Source organism: Hemicordylus capensis, chromosome 2, assembly GCF_027244095.1.
Source record: "Hemicordylus capensis ecotype Gifberg chromosome 2, rHemCap1.1.pri, whole genome shotgun sequence".
Classification (NCBI taxonomy): Eukaryota; Metazoa; Chordata; class Lepidosauria; order Squamata; family Cordylidae; genus Hemicordylus; species Hemicordylus capensis.
This window is the reverse complement of record NC_069658.1, coordinates 246,806,163-246,824,773: the sequence shown is the minus strand read 5'-3', so window position 1 is coordinate 246,824,773 and position 18,611 is coordinate 246,806,163. Positions and strand designations below refer to the sequence as shown.

The following is an 18,611-nucleotide window of genomic DNA, read 5'->3' as shown; positions in this document are numbered from 1 at the left end:
TTTAACTAAAAGCCTGAGAAAACAGATGTATCTTGAGAGTCTTTTAAAAAGCAATCCGAGATGGAGAAGCTCTTATTTTGTCAGGGAGCATATTCCAGAGCTCTGGGGCAGCCCCAGAAAAGTCCTGGTCCTGAGTTGCCACCAAATGAGCTGGAGGCAACCGTAACTAGACCCTCCCCAAAGGATCTTAATAGACCCAACAGACCTATCCCACTTTACTTTGCTTTTGGGGGAAAATAAAAGGGGCAAATGTTCTTACTTGACTTGGGAGTTATATTTTTGAGGAGAACGTGTTTTTAAGGAAAGTAAACTTAAGGGATCACCCGGCATTCTGTGTGTGTGTGTGTACTTGGCAATGCCTGGACCAATATGAACCAAATTTGGTACAGCTGTGGTGAGTGACACATGACTGATTGATTAAGTGCTGTCAAGTCGGTGTCAGCTCTTAGTGACCACATAGATAGATTACCTCCAGGATTATCTGTCTTCAACTTGGCCTTGAAGGCTTCTCAGTGGTGCATTCATTGCTGTCGTAATTAGGTCCACCATCCTCTTCTTCTCTTTCCTTCAACTTTTCCCAGCATTATAGACTTCTCAAGGGAGCTGGGTTTTTGCATAATGTGTTCAAAGTATGATAGTTTGTCTGGTCATTTGTGCCTCGAGTGAAAATTCTAGATTGATTTGTTCTAAGATCCATATGTTTGTTTTTCCCAGCTGTCCATGGTATCCTCAAAAGTCTTCTCCAGCACCAAAGTTCAAATGCGTCAACACTTTTTCTATCTTGCTTCTTCAAAGTCCAGCTTTCACAATCATAGAGTGTCGCAGGAAAAACCATTGTCCAAACGATTCTATTCTTTGTAGGTATAGACACGTCACGGCATCTAGGGACACCTCAGTGGCGTAGTTTGTTATGATGTTATCCTCCCCGATTCAAGATGGTGGATGCATGAATGTTTGAGGCGCAATTGGGAACCAACTTGGACCAAACTTGATACAGTTGTAGCAATAGCGAAAGGAAAGTCAGCAGATTAGTTCTTACCAGAACTTCTTGTTCTTCTTTCAGGGACCAGTGACCTTTGAGGAGGTGGCTGTGCGTTTCACTGAGGGGGAGTGGGGCCTGTTGGATCCAGGCCAGAGAGCTCTGTACAGAGAGGTTATGGTGGAGAATTATGGTAATGTGGCCTCTTTGGGTAAGGATTCGTTTATTCTTTGTTGATAGATCGTTAGAGGTGTGAATTGCTCTTGTGGCATTTTAACTCTTGCTTACTAGCCCAAGAGACATCTTTGAAAGTGGCAACTCTCTTTAACAGGATGGAGAGCAACTGTTCCTGTTCAGCCAAGTATAGCGTCCCTCCCAGTGGCAGCTTCTGGTGCCGCACTTGGGTTCTTTTTAAATTGGGAGCCCCTTTGGGATAGAGGATCAATTACTCCGCCAAATGGGCAGGGGCACTTCTTCAAAATGGTGGCTGTTATATTTAGCAGTGGTGTGGGGAGCAAGTGTCCCTGTTGAATCCAAAATAGACCAGGGTTTCCCAGCCTATGGTACTCCAGATATTGTTCAGCAATGTCTGGAATACCACAGGTTGGGAACTCCTTTTAGACTGTGAGCCCCTTAGGGATAGAGAAACCTCTTCAGATCCTCTTGTGGCAAACAGTTTGAGAATCATCCTTCTAGCTGGGCAAAGAAGCACCTTTTGAAAGGGCAGCTTTCTTATATTTAGCAGAGGGAGAGCAGCTGTCCTTATTCAGCCGAGAATGGGTTACCTCCCAGACTGAGATCCCCTTTGGGTAGGAATGTGCAAACAGGTTCGATGTCTAACCGGTTCAGTTTGACAGTTCGGGGATCTAACTGAACCACCCCTTTTGGTCCGACCCTGGACCGAAACCCACTCACCCCCCGGCTGTTCGGGGGGTTCATGAGTCAATTAAAAAAAATTAAATTAGTGCTTACCCCCTCCGGGGGGCTTCTGAGCACACGGCGGGGTCCGTGGAGGTTCCCCCTCCCCCTGTCAGCCTCGGAGAAGCCCTCAGCAGGGGGTAAGTACTTAAAAACAATTTTAAATTGACTCGCGAACCCCACCAAACCAATCCCAGGGGTGGGGTTCGATGGGGGACAAAAACGAACTGGCCCAGTCCTCTTCGGGTCCAATTCGGACTTGACCCAAACTGGGCCAGCCAGTTTTGTGCACACCCCTACCTTTGGGGCAGGGAGCTATCATGCCTCTTTCTATGTCAGCCGCTTGCCCCATGTAGCCTCATGTCTCCCACAACCTTAAGAAAAAGTGGGTCAGCTAGGTAGGTGGGTCCCACCAGAGCCGGCCCTATTTATCAGTGTACTGTAAATGAAAATGTGTGTGCAGGCCACAGCAGACAAGCAGCATCAAAAAAGAGGCATCCTTTGTGTGAGGGAAGGGGAATACTTCTTCTGAAGTGGTGTCGGCTACTCATTGGGTTTTTTGGTAAGTTTGGGTATTAAAATAATGAACACATGTATTTAATGCTTGCTATCTGATTAACGACATTAAGTGAACAAGAGGATTTTAATAATCTATCAGATTAACGAATAAAGACTGCAGCCTGAATGCCAAACAGGCATTTCAAGTGACCTGGGCAAGCATTGACCAGTGGTGATGTAGTAGTTAGAGTGCTGGATTAGGACTGGGGAGACCCAGGTTCAAATCCTTATTCAGCCACAAAGCTCACTGAGTGACCTTGGGCCAATCACTCTCTAGCTCATTTCACACATTGCATTCAACACTTGTATGAGTGTACAGTGTACACAGGTACAGATCTGTACACAGCTACAGTTATTCAGACATTATATTGAACACCGGTACAGCAGTATACTTCTTGTCTATACTCTACATTTGAGGGGTCTGTACCCAGGTTCACTTTAAAAATGAACGCAGGTACAGTCATTCATACAAATACATGTAGAAGCATGCGGACATCTGTACACTTGTAAAACATAATGTCTGAACAGAGCTTTCTCTCAGCCTACCCACCTCGCAGGGTGGTTGTGAAAATGAAATAGAATTGGGGTGGGGAACGATGTTTATCACTCTCAGCTCCTTGAATTAAGAGTGGTTTAGAAATGTAACAAAATAAATAAAGAGGTATATTAGCCAGTGCAAGATGGGGATTTCTGGTTCAACATGGTGCTTCCTCACCAGTTCCATACCTGCTTGCAGAGATCTTGGCTTCCTGCATTTTGCCCTTCACAAGGAATCACAGAGACAGGCTGGTTTAGAACTATTGATTTGATTTGATTTTAATCGAAAGAGCCAGAAATAATTGCTCTGCTTTTGTTTTCTTCCTCAGAAGGACCTCCTGCTGCCAAACCTGATATCATCTCCTGGCTGGAAGAAAAGGAAGAAATATTTGACCAGAACTCTGAAGAAGGTAAGAGCTCAACATGCAGCTTGCTTATTTGTGTAGTCGGGCCATTTATGGTTGTTTGGAAATTCTGGGGTTTCCTCAGTAGATTAGACTGGTAGATTTCTCCCCCCCCACCCCGCCTCCTCTTCTAAGACTAATTGAAAGTGGAAGTTGATGTTAGGAAGCAAACCTGGAGTTCTCAACTCCATGTTTGCTTTGTAACGCTAATGTGAGTTACCTCAGCAAAACTCTGGGCCAGTTCAGACAATCCTGTACTGCCTGCCCCCACCCCGAATCAGCCCATATGGTTAAGAAGGGGGACATGCCACGAGCACACCCAACCTGTCATCTTTCCTGGATGTGTTGATTTAAACTACTGGTGAAAAATGTCAAACATGCAGTAGCATTTAGGACAGAGACTTGATTGCAGAAGCAGGAAGGCCAGCCAGAAAAACATTCAAATAATGGAAGGAAATCATAAGAGAATGTATTAAAAGTTTGGCTGTTGAAAGAAAAGAGCAAATATCGATCAATAGAGTCTGTCCAATATGTAATGTTCTCTGTCCCCTCACTACAAATCTCTGGAAAAGGTTGTGGTATGAAGCTGTATTATTCTCTCATGTTCTTCTCAGGCTTGATTCCAGCAGGTGATGCCTGCAGGGATGAAACAGACAGGGGAAGAGTCGAGCTGCCATTGAAAGGCAGTGAGGGGGAAGAGGTGGAGGAGAACCCTGGAAGTAGAGACTGGGCAAAGATGGGGGAAGAGGGGGAAGAGTCTGGACAAACAGAGATGTGGCAGAAGAAACTGGGAGGTACCTAATTATCTATCTATCTATCTATCTATCTATCTATCTATCTATCTATCTATCTATCTATCTATATCTACTTATATTGATTGATATTAAAAGATTGATATCCTCCCTTCTGACTTATAACAACATAATAACAGCCCTGCTGGATCAGGCCCAAGGCCCATCTAGTCCAGCATCCTGTTTCACACAGTGGCCCACCAGATGCCTCTGGGGAGCCCACAGGCAAGAGGTATGTGCATGCCCTCTCTCCTGCAGTTGCTCCCCTGCAACTGGTAACTGCAACTGGTAACTGGAATTGATCTTCAAGAATAGCTTCAGTCACAATTGGCAGTTTTATTTCCAGTCCCCTTCCAATGACCCCTAGCATGGAATTTGCATTTTTCACAACTGCCGCACATTGAGTTGACACTTTCAATGAGCTGTCCACCACGACCCCAAGTTCTCTCCCCTGGTCAGTCACTGACAGCTCGGATCCCATCAGTGTATATGTGAAGTTGGAACATAAGAACAGCCCTGCTGGATCAGGCCCAAGGCCCATCCAGTCCAGCATCCTTTTTCACGCAGTGGCCCACCAGATGCCTCTGGGGAGCCCACAGGCAAGAGGTATGTGCATGCCCTCTCTCCTACTGTTACTCCCCTGCAACTGGTATTGAGGCATTGTGCCTCTGTGGCTGGAGATGGCCCACACCACCAGACTAGTAGCCATTGATAGACCTGTCCTCCATGAATCTGTCTAAGCCCCTTTTAAAGCCATCCAAGCTGGAGGCCATCCCACATCCCATGGCAAAGAATGCCACAGATTAATTGTGCGCTGTGTGAAAAAGTACTTCCTCTTGTTGGTCCTAAATTTCCCAACCTTCAGTTTCATGGGGTGACCTCTGGTTCTAGTGTTGTGAGAGTCCATGATGTCCATAATCTCTTTTTAAAATCACAAGATAATGGCCAACATGTTGTACAGGCTTATGCCGGTCGTTCCAGTCAGCCCGTGCTGCTGCAGGTGTCTACATAGTGAACACAGGAAGCGGCTTTATACCAAGTCAGACCATCGGCCCATCTAAGTCAGTGTTGTCTACACTAACCAGCAGATGCTCTCCAAGATTCAGGCAGGAATCTCTCTCAACCCTACATGGAGATGCCAAGGAGTGAACCTGGAACTGTCTCTTCCCCTGAACTAGGGCCTCATCCCCTAAGGGAAATCTCTTACAGCAATCACATGTAGTCTCCCATCCAAATGCAAACCAAGCCAGACCCAGCTTAGCAAAGGGGACAATTCATGCTTGCTACCACAAGACTAGCTGTCCTAAGTTATGCATCTGCACTCTGGAAATGCATCTTCTGAAACACCGGAAATTGTACTCCAAAAGTGCCAGTGTGCAACTCTTAGGCATTAGTACAAAAGCGCTCTTGCACAAGACCGCTGGTGCTTCTTTAGACACCCACAGCAGTGTAAGCTGATTGGAAATGCAAGACTGTGCAACACGTTGGCCAATATAAAGCAATTTATATTTAATTTATATTTAACTAAAAGATAACAGAACAACAGAAACTAGCAGAATAAGCAATATTCCTCTCTCCAGACTTTTTTTATTGTGTAAATTAAAAGAAAATTAAAAACTACAAATAAAGAACAGACGTTTCGATGTACAGACATCAATTTCAGTGTTCCATGTCTCACTGTTTAAAATCCACACTGAACAATGCCTCTTAAAGTAAGCATCTTAGAGTCTGAGCAGTGTATGCTCAAGAGAAAGATAAGGGAAGCATTGTATTTAGACAAGTTACAGCTGGGGGTCAATGGTAAGGAAGAATTGAAATTTTTTTTAAAGTATATAGGCTATTAAAGGGTAAGCAGTAATTTAGTTTACACACTCCCATTTTTCCCCCTTTCATTTTTCTCGCAGAAAAATGACACTAACAGAGTTAGTTACAGTAACAGAGTTAATGACACTAACAAATGACACTTAACACTAACAGAGTTAGTGTTAAGCAGGCAAAGCTGTGAGTCATAAATTTCCACCTTCCCCCCCCCCTCCTAACCGCCCCCGCTTTCCCCCCACATGCTAATCAGGTGCCTCATTAGATTTAGGGAGAGCATCTGGGATATAAGTGTGCGGATTTTAAACAGTGAGACATGGAACACTGAAGTTTGTTTTGTTTGTTTGTTTTATTTTATCTCATTTTTATACTGCCCAAACCATGAGTTCTGTACATCAAAATGCCTGTTCTTTATTTGTAGTTTTTAATTTTTAATCCACACAATAAAAAGGTCTGGAGAGAATAAAATAGTGAAGATTCATTATGCACATTGCATCGCCAGTGTATAAACTCTAAGCAATATTGTTAAAAACTGTCCAGTTAAATGTTTGAAAATTCTGTTTGAAGACCTCCAGCAAAGGAGAGTCCGCCACTTCATGAAGCAGGCAGTTCCACTGCTAAATCAGTCTTACAGTTAGGAAATCCCTCCTAAGGTCTAGCCTAAATCTGCTTCCTTGCAATGTCGACCCTTGATTCTAGTCCTGCCCACAGGAGCAACAGAGACCAAATCTGCCACTCCTCCTCTGTGACAGCCCTTCAGATATTTGAAAATTACTTTACTTATTATATTTGTATCCCACTCTTCCTCCAAGGAACTCAAGGCAATGTACTGAGTTTTCAAGATCCCCTCTTCCTTGCCACGCCACCTCCAGATGACGGGAGAGTGATAGCCATCAGGGTAGACAGCCTTCAACAGGAAGGTCTTGAGTTGGAAGAATCGCCCGAGGCATTACCAGGAGGCTCCCAAGAGACCTTTTCCATCGTGACTGAGGTTCCTGAGAGTAAGTATGCATTGCAGATAAGTCAGGGGAATAACCCAGGCTTAATTAAGAGAAGAACAGCCCTGCTGGATCAAGCCAAACGTCCATCTAGCCCAACTTCCTTCTTCACACAGTAGCCACCCAGGCACATCTTGGAAGCCTACAAGTTGGGTGGGGAGGGAGGGAGAGAGCAACTGTCCACTCCTATTGGTATTCCATACTAACTGGTGTTCTGGGACATGCTCCCACCCCACCAATCCTTATGGAAATATATAGCTGTCAAGGTTAGTTGTCACTGCTAGTCCCGTTCTCCATGAATTTGTCTAATCCCTTTTAAAAATCATCTAGATTTTTAAATCCTACCACTCGTTCTCTGGATCCTTGCCAAACTTGGCTGCTTCTATCTAACAGGGAGAATGTTGGAGGTGGCCTAGTTAATATCATAAATACATCACTGAGGGAGGGGAGGGTGCGTCCTTGTCTGAAGGAGGCAGTAGTTAGACCGCTTTTTCCCTGGACCCTTTAGCAATGGATAATTACAGTCCAATTTCCCTTGGTTGGGCAATGAGATTAAAAGGGTGGTGACTGAACAGGTCCAGGCAGTTTAGGAGGAAACTGATTATCTAGATCCATTTCAAACTGGCTTTAAAGCTGGGTATGGGGTTGAGATAGCCTTGGTCGGCCTGATGGATGACCTTTACCGGGGAATCGACAGAGGAAGTGTAACACTGCTGGTTCTTTCAGATCTCTCAGCAGTGTTCAATACGATCGACCATGGTATCTTTCTGGATCGCCTGGAGGCGTTGGAGATGGTGGCACTGCTTTGCATAGGTTCTGCTCCTATCTCTTGGGTAGATTCCAGATGGTGGAACTTGGTGACAGCTGCTCCTCAAATTAGGAGCTGTTATATGGAGTCCCTCAGGACTCCATTCTGTCACCAATGCTTTTTAATATCTACATGAAACCGCTAGGTGAGGTCATCAGGAGGTTTGGTGCTGGGTGATATTAGTATGCTGATGACACCCAAATCTACTTCTCCTTTTCATCTTCATCATCAGTAAATGGTACGCATACTCTAAATGGCAGTAATGGGCTGGATAAAGGTTAACAAATTGAAGCTGAATCCAAGCAAGACGGAGGTGCTCATTGAAGGGGCTCAGAATTTGAGGGATAAGTTAGATCTTCCTGTGCTCGGTGGGTTTACACTCCCCTGGAAGGAGCAGTTGCACTGCTTGGGAGTACTCCTGGACCCAGGCCTTACCCAGGTATCTCAGGTGGAGGCCATGGCCAGGAGTCCTTTCCATCAGCTTTGGCTGATTAGAAAAATGTGTCCATTCCTTAAAGAGGATGACCTCAAAACAGTGGTGCATCAGCTGGTAAGAACATAAGAACAGACCTGCTGGATCAGGCCCATGGCCCATCTAGTCCAGCATCCTGTTTCACACAGTGGCCCACCAGTTGCCACAGGGAGCCTACAGGCAAGAGTTGAGGGCATGCCCTCTCTCCTGCTGTTACTCCCATGTAACTGGTATTCAAAGGGATCCTGCCTCTGAGGCTGGAAGTGGCCTATAGCCCTCCGACTAGTAGCCGTTGATAGACTTCTCCTGTTGATAGACCTCAAGCCTGGTAATCTCCAGACTTGACTTTTGTAATGCGCTTACCTGGGGCTGCCTTTGTACATAGTTTGGAAACTTCAGTTAGTTCAAAATGTGGCAGCCAGATTGGTCTTTGGGGCAACCCAGAGAGACCATATTATTCCTGGTTTGAAACAGTTACACTGGCTGACGATATGTTTCTGGGCAAAATACAAAGTGCTGGTTATTACCTTCTAATAAGAGCCCCTAATAATACAAAGTGCTGGTTATTACCTTCTAATAAGAACTGCTGTGTAAGAGCCCCTGGTGGCGCAGTAGTAAAACTGCCGCCCTGTAACCAGAAGGTTACAAGTTCGATCCTGACCAGGGGCTCAAGGTTGACTCAGCCTTCCATCCTTCCGAGGTCGGTAAAATGAGTACCCAGAATGTTGGGGGGCAATATGCTAAATCATTGTAAACCGCTTAGAGAGCTTCCAGCTATAGAGCAGTATATAAATGTAAGTGCTATTGCTATTGCTAAAGACCTGAATGGCTTAGGTCCGAGTTATCTTAGAGAGCATCTTCTCCTACATGATCCCCACCACACGTTAAGGTCATCTGAGGAGATCCGTCTCCAGTTACCACCAGTTTGTCTGGTGGCGACAAAGGTGGTCCTTCTCTGTAGCTGCTCCTGGACTGTGGAATGCACTCCTGGCAGAAATCTGTAATCTGAGCTCATTATTGACCTTCAAGAGAGCCCTTCAAACCTATCTGTTTGGCCTGGCCTACCAGGGCTTTTAAATTGTTGTCTATGTTCAGCCTGGTTCTCCAGGGTTTTTAACTGTTTAAATGTTTTAACAGTTAATTGGTTTTATAATAATAATAATAATAAATAATTCGATTTCTATACCGCCCTTCCAAAAATGGCTCAGGGCGGTTTACAAAGAGAAATAACAAATAAGATGGCTCCCTGTCCCCAAAGGGCTCACATTCTAAAAAGAAACATAAGACACACACCAGCAACAGTCACTGGAAGTACTGTGCTGGGGGTGGATAGGGCCAGTTACTCTCCTCCTGCTAAATAAAGAGAATCACCACGGTAAAAGGTACCTCTTTACCCAGTTAGCAGGGGATTAACTTTGCCCAGTTAGCAGTTTGCCCAGTTATGCTGTTTTTACAGTTTTGATTTTCATGGTTAATTGATTTCAGTTGTTTTTATTTTGAGGTAAACTGCCCTGAGCCATTGTTGGAAGGGTGGTGTATATAAATCAAATCAATAAATTTAATTATTATTATTATTAATAATAATAATAATAATAATAATAACAACAACAACAACGGATTGGTGGCCATTGCAGCAACAATTCCATAGTTTAACTCCATGTTGTATAAAGAAGTACTTCCTTTTGTCTGTCCTGAATTTCCCAGCACTTAGCTCCAACAGGTGACCCCAGTTCTAATATTATGAAAGAAAGAGGGGAAACGTTTCTTGATCCACTTGCTCCATACCATGCATAATTTTATACAGCTCTATCATGTCCCCCCTTCTTAATTAAAAAGGCTCAAATGTTCATTATGTGTAAGCAGCGAGTCAAAGCATTAAAAAAAATTGGGCTCCAATCTGGTTCAGCTTCACCAGTGATCTTTAATGGTCTGCTTCAGTTTCAGCTGAGCGAATGACTGATATCCAGAGCATCTTTTCCTGGTAGCAGGAAAGAAAGAAGGGAGAGCTTATATGGTCGTGGAGAGCTGACTCCCTACATACAGGTTCAATCTGACTCCCTGTATGTTTGAGGGGAGTCACAGCTGTGGGTATGACTCTGACAAAGTGGGCTCTTGACCTTCTTTTGCCCTCTGATCCAGTACAATGCCTTATCTGTTTGTACCATCAAAGCAGGCAAATGTTTCAGTTGCCTCTGAGGCCTGGATCGCACTGAAGTGATACTCCTCTCTGGGACTGGAGACGAGAGATGGGAGCTTACAAGATGGAATGCTTCTTCACACCAAAGGAAAACCATTCTTCCCACACTCAAAACTAGCATGTTGGTAAAAAGGCTAGGCCCGAACCCTTCCTTTGATACAGTACTTTTATGTGTGCAGTGAAACTCTAGTCTGGAGAAGCATTGAGTCCATGTGAGTCTTCCCCTACCATCCAGACACAGGTTTACCACCTAAGTAAGAACTAGGCCTCAGGCCTTTCAAGGATTTGTAGGCAGGACAATTTCTCAACTCGTGGTTTGTTCTCTCTCTCTCTCTCTCTCTCTCTCTCTCTCTCTCTCTCTCTCTCTCTCTCTCTCTCTCCTCATTTTGCTGACCCTTTCTAACTGAGCAGAGTCACCTTTTAATGTGGTAATTCTCTTTACATTTAACAGTGGGAAAGCATCTGTCCCTATCCAGCCCCAGCACAGCATCCCTACAGTGGCTGCTGCTGGTGTCTACCTTGTGTTTCCTTTTAGGACAGTGAGCCCTTTGGGGACAGGGAACCATCTTATTAATTTATTATTGTGTTCTCTATGTAAACTGCTTTGGGAACTTTTGTCAAAAAGCTGTATATAAATATTCCTTGTTTGCTTGAGCCTTTATGTCCCCCGTGTTCTCTCTTAGATTTTTATCTTTTTTTCAACAGGCGATGGTTGGGAGAGTGAGAGTGAGTGGGAGCCCTGTGAGGTGTTGTCGGAAGAAACAGAGGATGAAGAAATGGATGACAACTTCAGAAATCAAGATGGGCCAGAGAGGAATGAGGAGAACTCAGCAGAGGAGTGGAGAAATCAGTCTACCAACTGCCAGGGTAGTGACTTCAGTGGAATGCCAGTCCAACAAAAAATACACAAAGGCAAAAGAAAGAATCAGTGCAAAGTGTGTGGGAAAAGCTTCACTCGTAAGTCAAGCCTTAAGGTGCACCAGAGAATCCACACAGGGGAGAAGCCTTACAAATGCACAGTCTGTAGCAAAGGCTTCTGTGATAAAACCAGCTTTCTTAGACATCAGAGAATCCACACGGGAGAGAAACCGTATAAATGCCCAGAGTGTGGAAAGAGCTTTAATCGGACCACAAACCTTATTACCCATCAGAAAACCCATGTGGAGACACGGGAGAAAACCTTCCACTGCTCCAGCTGTACCAAGAGTTTTTACAATAAGTACAGTCTTAAAACACACTGGCGAAGCCACACCGGGGAAAAACCGTATAAGTGTTCCAGCTGCAGTAAGAGCTTTTGCGATAAATCCAACCTCGAGGCACACTGGCGAGTGCACACAGGGGAGAGACCGTTCGAATGCTCGGAATGTGGGAAGAGCTTTAGTGACCGCAGAACACTTCTTCGACATCAGAGGATCCACACCGGGGAGAAACCGTACAAATGCACCGAATGTGGAAAAAGCTTCAATGACCTTGCGACACTGCTCCGGCATCAGAAAATCCACACAGGAGAGAAGCCTTATAGGTGCACAGAATGTGGGAAAAGCTTCAACCAGAGCTCACACCTTATCCGACATCAGGCCACGCATGACACGCAGCGGCATAAAAACAAGTCACGAGGAGCAAAAGCTTCTGTCGAAACCAATATCTTTTTGGACATTGGCAAATTCACACAAGAGAGCTACTACAGATACACTCCTTCTGCAGAAACCTTTCACTGGCCGCTCCCATCTTACACAGCCTCCACAGATGCAGGAGAAGGGACCATTCCAAATGTCTGGACTATTTCAGATACTTCTGTGGGTGATCAAGCCATTCTAGTTATGAAGGAGTTCACTGAGGACAGGAGCTTGACACTATGAATGCTCAGAGTGAGAGAAGTTTTAGCCAGGCCTACCATGAGGCATCCTAATCCACTTAAGCGAGAAGCCGTAACCAGTGTTTAAACTCTCTTAAGAATAGATGTGTTTCCAAGCAGGCGTCTCTTGATCCAAAATAGGCCAGTCTTCTACAACTGGGTTTGATAGCAAGGACTGATGAAAGCTTCATTTGGGAAAAGACAAAGGCAAGATTCTCGGGGGCGGGCGGGCAGCGGGGAGATAACTCCAGTGGGGAAAGCAGTTCTTTATACTTCACAAGCTGGAACTCTTCCTGCTTGGCTTAGATCGGCTATCAATAACTGCTGTAAGAATTCTTAAAGGGTTCCTTTATGATGTATGTCTTGGAGAAGGAAAATACATGGATCAGCCAGCATAAAAAATATTATTTTGAATGATCTACAATCAAAGGGTTGAATGCTTTCTCTTTGGCTTGCATAACTGAAAATTATCCTGTTTTCTCAGAGCAGAGGGAAGCAGACAAGGCCTAAAGAGATTTAGCAATTTAATGAGTGACAATATGAGATGCTGTCCCTGGAAAATCCTACAAGAATTGGGCTAGTGTGAACAACTCTTCCCCCTGATCCTCCATTTTTGAAATTGGGTCCTGAATGACTTAGTGGAGTAAGGCAAGATTTACCGGGATCTTTGACAAACACCAAATTCTCAAAGGATGTTCAGACAGGTTGGTTGTTCTTTGGTGTTTGAAAATATAGACTCATAGGTTGAATACAGATTTTCCACAGCAAAGGTCAACAAGCAGATGGGGATATCATCTGAGTAAAGACTGATTTTCCGTGTTGTACAGGATGAAAAGAAAGTTCCCTTTTAGAATCGCATTTTGGTGAAGGGTGACTGGAAATGCGCCCATTAGGTTCACATGCTGGTGGACTGAAAGATGGTACACAATGTTTGGTGCTTGTTTTTTTAATTGACGGGAGTCACAAAGATAATTACAAAACTTGCTGGATGTCCAGTTTTCTTAAATATTATGAGTTATTAATAGCATGGAGCAGAAATGTCAGACATGCAAGTGAACTCTCTCTTGATCAGGGAATGGCTAAAACCCAGATGGGATAACATGCTATGTTGAACTTTGGAAAGGACAGAAACTCTTTTTCAGAGAACAGGGTTCCATTCATTCTGTTTTGGAATAAGAGGCAAAATATATTCCTAAAAATGCCCTGCTGAAATGGTGAGCTGTGGGATAGGTATGCATGTATATATGACATCTCTTATTGTATTCCCTAACATACTGGCATGCTTTTGGATAGTCTTGGCAACAACCCAACATAGAGTTAAGCAGCTTAAAGCTCCATTGATTTCAATGGGCTTCATTGGGTTTCATTTTGTGTTGATTTGTGGCCATTGAAAACCAGAACTCTAAGAGAGATGTAGATGTTGGGAAATGACCCAGTTGGAGGTCAAAGTAATAAAGATCTCCAGAATTCTGGGACTGCAAATAGTGCAGGGGTTCTCAGTCTTGGGTTCCCAGATGTTGTTGGACTACAGCTTCCATTTGGCCTTGGGCCGTTGTGGTGGGGGGTGATGGGAGTTGTAGTTCAATAACGTCTGGGGACCCAAGGTTGAGAATCTGTGCCTCACTGGTAGTAAGCACAGTCAGCTCCAGGGGAATTTCCTGTCCAAGGAAATGTATAAGGGAAGCAGTTCCTCCTTCCGTATCAAAGCAACAGATCAGTGCAAAGTGGAATTCAACATTCTTTAAGTGACAAAAAGCCATGTTCTGCGATGTTAACTTTAGAGAGAATATGTTCACTACAGACTGGTGCTTTGTTCTTGATCGGGTTAATTGTTGGTATGGGGTTCATCTTTATTTTTTTTTTTTAAGCATGAAAATTGTATTGGTTATTTCAGACATTCTCAACCTTGGGCCCCAGATGTTGAAACATCTGGAGACCCAAGCCTGAGAATCCCTAGGTTATTTGATACTACTCAACCAAATTTATGAAATACTAATACTGCTCACTTGGGCAGATGGACACTAAGCCTTTGATTGAGGCCATGCCTCCTGCACTCTTTTTAAGTACTCTAATTTGTAATATAGACTAGAGCAACAATAATAGAGGGAATTGGGGTAGGGGATGTATTGGATGTTTTGTGAGCATTACACAGGGGCAAGTGAGCACAAATAGGGCTCTAAGAGGAGAAGATTATTTTCTGTGTCATTGTGAGTTAGATCAGAGGTTCTCACACTTGGGTCCACAGATGTTGGTGGACCACAACTTCCATCATACCCAGCCACAATGGCCGAAGGCCATTTCTGAAAGCCATTGTGGCTGGCGATGATGAGAGTTGCGGCCCAGCCTCATCTGGGGACCCAAGTATGAGAATCTCTGAGTTAGATTAAGGCTGCAGTCCTATGCATACTTCCTGGGGAGTAAGTTCCATTGAAATAAGTCTGGCTGACCTCCAGACTAAATGAAGCACTGGTGCTTCTGAAGAATCCAGCTAATTCAGCTGTTCCGCTCATGCAACAGAAGGGGATGAATTTCAACAACCTCCCCTTCCCCTAGAAGAGCTCTGTCACATACCAAAATATGTCCCAGAGACTCGCATAGCCCTCAGGGGAATATTTTTCAGGTGGCACAGAGTGCTTCCCGGGAAAGGGGAGGTTGTCGAAATTCCTATCCCCAGGGTAGTGTTAATCTAGAAGTACAGATTTTTCTCCCATAGCATTGGTGCTTCACTAATTAGATTGCCAGCCTGTGGGATTTATTGCCAAGTAAACATGTGTAGGCCTGTAATCTTTTCGGTACTGTGATATTAAATCGTAAAATATAAGTTTCCTGGTTGTGTGTCTTTAAAAATTTTAAAGCACAGAAGTTTCTCTCATGCATGGCCCTTGCAATTTTTTTTTTAAAAACTGTCTCATCTATGAGAATTAAGTAGGGCTAAAGCTGGGGAGGAAGGTGATCTCAATGCCTGGCATTCTTTCACAGCCTAGCCTCAGGAAGCTGCCAAGGCTGCTGCACAAGTAAAAGGCAGCCCCAGGGCTGTGGCCCGTCTCTGTAACACAGCATGCAGGCACTTGCTCTGTGCTAGCTTCACTGGAAACAATGGAAGTGGTGTGAAGCAAGTGCCTGCTGTGCTATTTTAAAGTGATTCGCAGCAGCCTCGGGGCTGCCTCTTAGGTGTGCAGCAACTCCAGTGGCTTCCTGACACAGAGGTTAGACTGCACAGAATGTCAGCCAACAATTTTAGACATCTCCAGGTCCGTCTTGGTAAATGCAGACATTTTAAATGAGATGAGTGAGAGTGGTGTTAGGTAGTTCTTTGAAAGGCACACAGTGTTCTTAGAGATGTACCAGCAAACATAAGGAAAGTCTGCCCATGCTCTGCCTGTTGTCCTTTACTGATGGTACTCAGTAGGACTTGAGATTTACTGGGAAATGTTAGGAATTATTGTCTCCTTAAGCTTGTTTTGGAAACTCTGAGCCCAGCCAATGGTAAAAGTCGTTCTTTGTCTATAAACAGTGGAAACAAGGGTGAAGTTTGATCATTTACCAAAAGCTCTTGCTGAGCTTAAGATTCTCCGGTAAATTTTAGAATTTTCTCGGATTGCCATAACATTTCTCCCTAAGCTCTTGTAAACTTAACAGTTGTTACAAAATGTCAACATTGGTCAAGTTTCTGATTTTATTACTGTATCACACATATTATGTATTGCTTTAGACTTTATTTTAGATTTTTGCTTGTAACAATTTAGTATTGTTCATACTCAATTATTATTGTGACCTGTATTGTATTGAAACCTTCTTATTTTGACCTTGTCATTTCATTTTTGTTTAATATGCGTGTTTGTGATGCTGTTGAAATGCAGCACACTGGAGTACTTTACCATGCAAATCGTTGCAGTGTTAATATACAGTGAAAGTAAACGAAAGCAGATGGGAAAAGGAAGACTCACCTAAGGATGCCTCTGAATTGCCTGAAAAAGGTCTTCATCTGGAAGATACCATTCTGAAAACGCTGCAACATTTCCAAGAAATCTGAATTTGCAGTTGTAAAGGCCTTGTGCTTTGGCTTTGTCCTCTAGGTGTAAATGTCCATTAGGGTGTGAAAGCACTTGTCTACTGGTCTGTTTGATCATTCAGGATCTCAGATCAATGGGAGCTCCTTCTCCAAATTAATTCCTTATTACACTTGCCCTAGTGTGTATGTGTGTGTGGTTCTTTGTTTTTATTTAATAGCTGGATGTTATAGGGGCTGCCTTTATTATGCATGGTTGCTTTAAGAGGATCATACTGTATACATATTTTAGTGTATTGGCAAATGCTTTGCAAATAAACTGGAATGAATGCTAATTTCTTTCCAGGAGGTCCAGCATTAAAAATGGAATATTATTTACATGCTCCTCAGAATTTGGAATTTCATACCAAAACTAGCTGTGGAGCTTTGGGGAAATCTCCTAAATCAAATAGGTCCATGTTTTAGAGTAGGACAGGCTTGTTACCATGTTCCACCAAGTGAATCACTTGAATACAATGTTTGTTTTGGTGGTAGTAGGGTTTTTTTGGTGGTTGTTTTTAAAGGAACATAGGGTTCAGACCATTGGTTCATCTAGTTCAGTATTGTCTATGCTGACTAGCAGCAGCTTTCCATGGTTTCAGGCAAGAGTCTTACCTAGTCCTACCTGGAAATGCCAGTAATTGAATCTGGGGCCTTCGGCATGCATGGCAGATCCGTTTCCACTGAGCTAAAGCTCATCCCCAAAGATGGCATACATGGGTCTCCTGTTCAGGCACTGATCACACCAAGAGCTGCTTAGCTTCGGCAAGTTGGCTGTATTGTGTACCCTTAGACCATGCTCTGGGACCGAAACTGTATTTCACTTTTGAACAATGGCAAATTCAGCAGCACTTGAAGTGCCAGTAGTGTTTCTGATGCCTGGTTTCTGCTAATCGCCATTCCCTGCTCTTCTAGAATGAGGCAGGAAATGAACCTGTGTTGCACTATAGGGTTATTTCCTGTCTCATTCGAGGCAAAACAACAACAAAAAGCTATTTAAAATTATATCTTTCTCTTTAGCTACCATGCACCATTTGGGTGAGTAGAAAAAGCAGTACTGTACAACCATCTAATGAATGAAAAATGATGATGATGGGAGTTGTGGTCCAACAACACTTGTGGGCCCAAGTGTGAGAACCCCTGATCTAACTCACAATGACACAGAAATAATCTCCTCTTGGAGCCCTATTTGTACTCGCTTGCCCCACTCTGTGTGGAGCCTGAATAAATAATCAATTTGGAACATAGGAAGCTGCCATATACTGAGTCAGACCATAGGTCCATCTCGCTCAGTATTGTCTTCACAGACTGGCAGTGGCTTCTCCAAGGTTGCAGGCAGGAATCTCTCTCAGCCCTATCTTGGAGATGCTGCCCGGGAGGGAACTTGGAACCTTCTGCTCTTCCCAGAGCGGCCCCATCCCATAAGGGGAATATCTTACAGTGCTCACACTCTCACTTGCTGTACACCCCACGTGGCTTACATAGAGCCACCTACTGAGTTCATGGCAGAAGTGGCATTTGAATGGGGAAGTCACGGGCTGGCATACAGAGCAAGGACGCACTGGGGCAGCAAGAGAGCGGCCTAATGGAGCTTCCCAACTGACTGTACCAGTGTGGCTGGGAAGCAGCGGTTTTTGACATCCTCCCCTTCCGCAGGAAGCCCTCTGCCACCCAATCAGTCCCAAAGGGGTGTGCAACCCCAGGGACACATTTTCAGGTGGCAGAGAACAGAGGGCTTCCTGGGGAGGGTGTCAAAAATTGCCACTTTTTCCTCAGCACGCTGCAGTTAGTTGGGAAGGGCTATGAGCCTGCTCTTCTCACTGCACCGGCGAATCCTTGCTCTATATGTCCGTCAGCCTCTATGCTACCAGTGCTTACATATCAAAAAGGACTGAAGCTCAGCCATCATCTTTCACACTGCCTTCCTCCTCAAGTCATTCCGCATGAACCAATTAGCAAAGGTCTCCTCCCTCCTGCTATTCCACACAAACCAATTCCTTTTCCATTCCTGCCTCCTGCTTAGCCTGGCTAAGTCACCTAGCCAGCATCTCCCAGGCCTGACCAGTAAAACCATTTTTAATTTTTTTAAAATATACATTTTATATCCCACTCTTCCTCCAAGGAGCCCAGAGCGGTATACTACATACTTGGGTTTCTCCTCACAACAACCCTGTGAAGTAGGTTAGGCTGAGAGAGAAGTGACTGGCCCAGAGTCACCCACCTGAATG

At 44.3% G+C, this 18,611-nt stretch overlaps 1 protein-coding gene across 6 annotated transcripts in view; it reads left to right on the top strand.

The window, feature by feature from the left end:
• The window catches only part of LOC128342588 (zinc finger protein 383-like), a 41,720-nt gene extending 24,998 nt beyond the window's left edge, over nt 1-16,722 (top strand). For 5 of the 6 annotated variants that reach the window (XM_053290028.1, XM_053290023.1, XM_053290025.1 and 2 more), the window contains 5 exons: nt 1,064-1,190; nt 3,322-3,402; nt 4,011-4,190; nt 6,818-7,006; nt 11,186-16,722. In XM_053290028.1, the coding sequence (XP_053146003.1) occupies nt 1,064-1,190; nt 3,322-3,402; nt 4,011-4,190; nt 6,818-7,006; nt 11,186-12,339 (1,731 nt within the window). In that variant the 3' untranslated portion in view covers nt 12,340-16,722. The remainder of the gene's footprint in view (nt 1-1,063; nt 1,191-3,321; nt 3,403-4,010; nt 4,191-6,817; nt 7,007-11,185) is intronic. The other variant, XM_053290024.1, reaches the window with a different exon arrangement.
• Nucleotides 16,723-18,611: the final 1,889 nt, after the last annotated feature.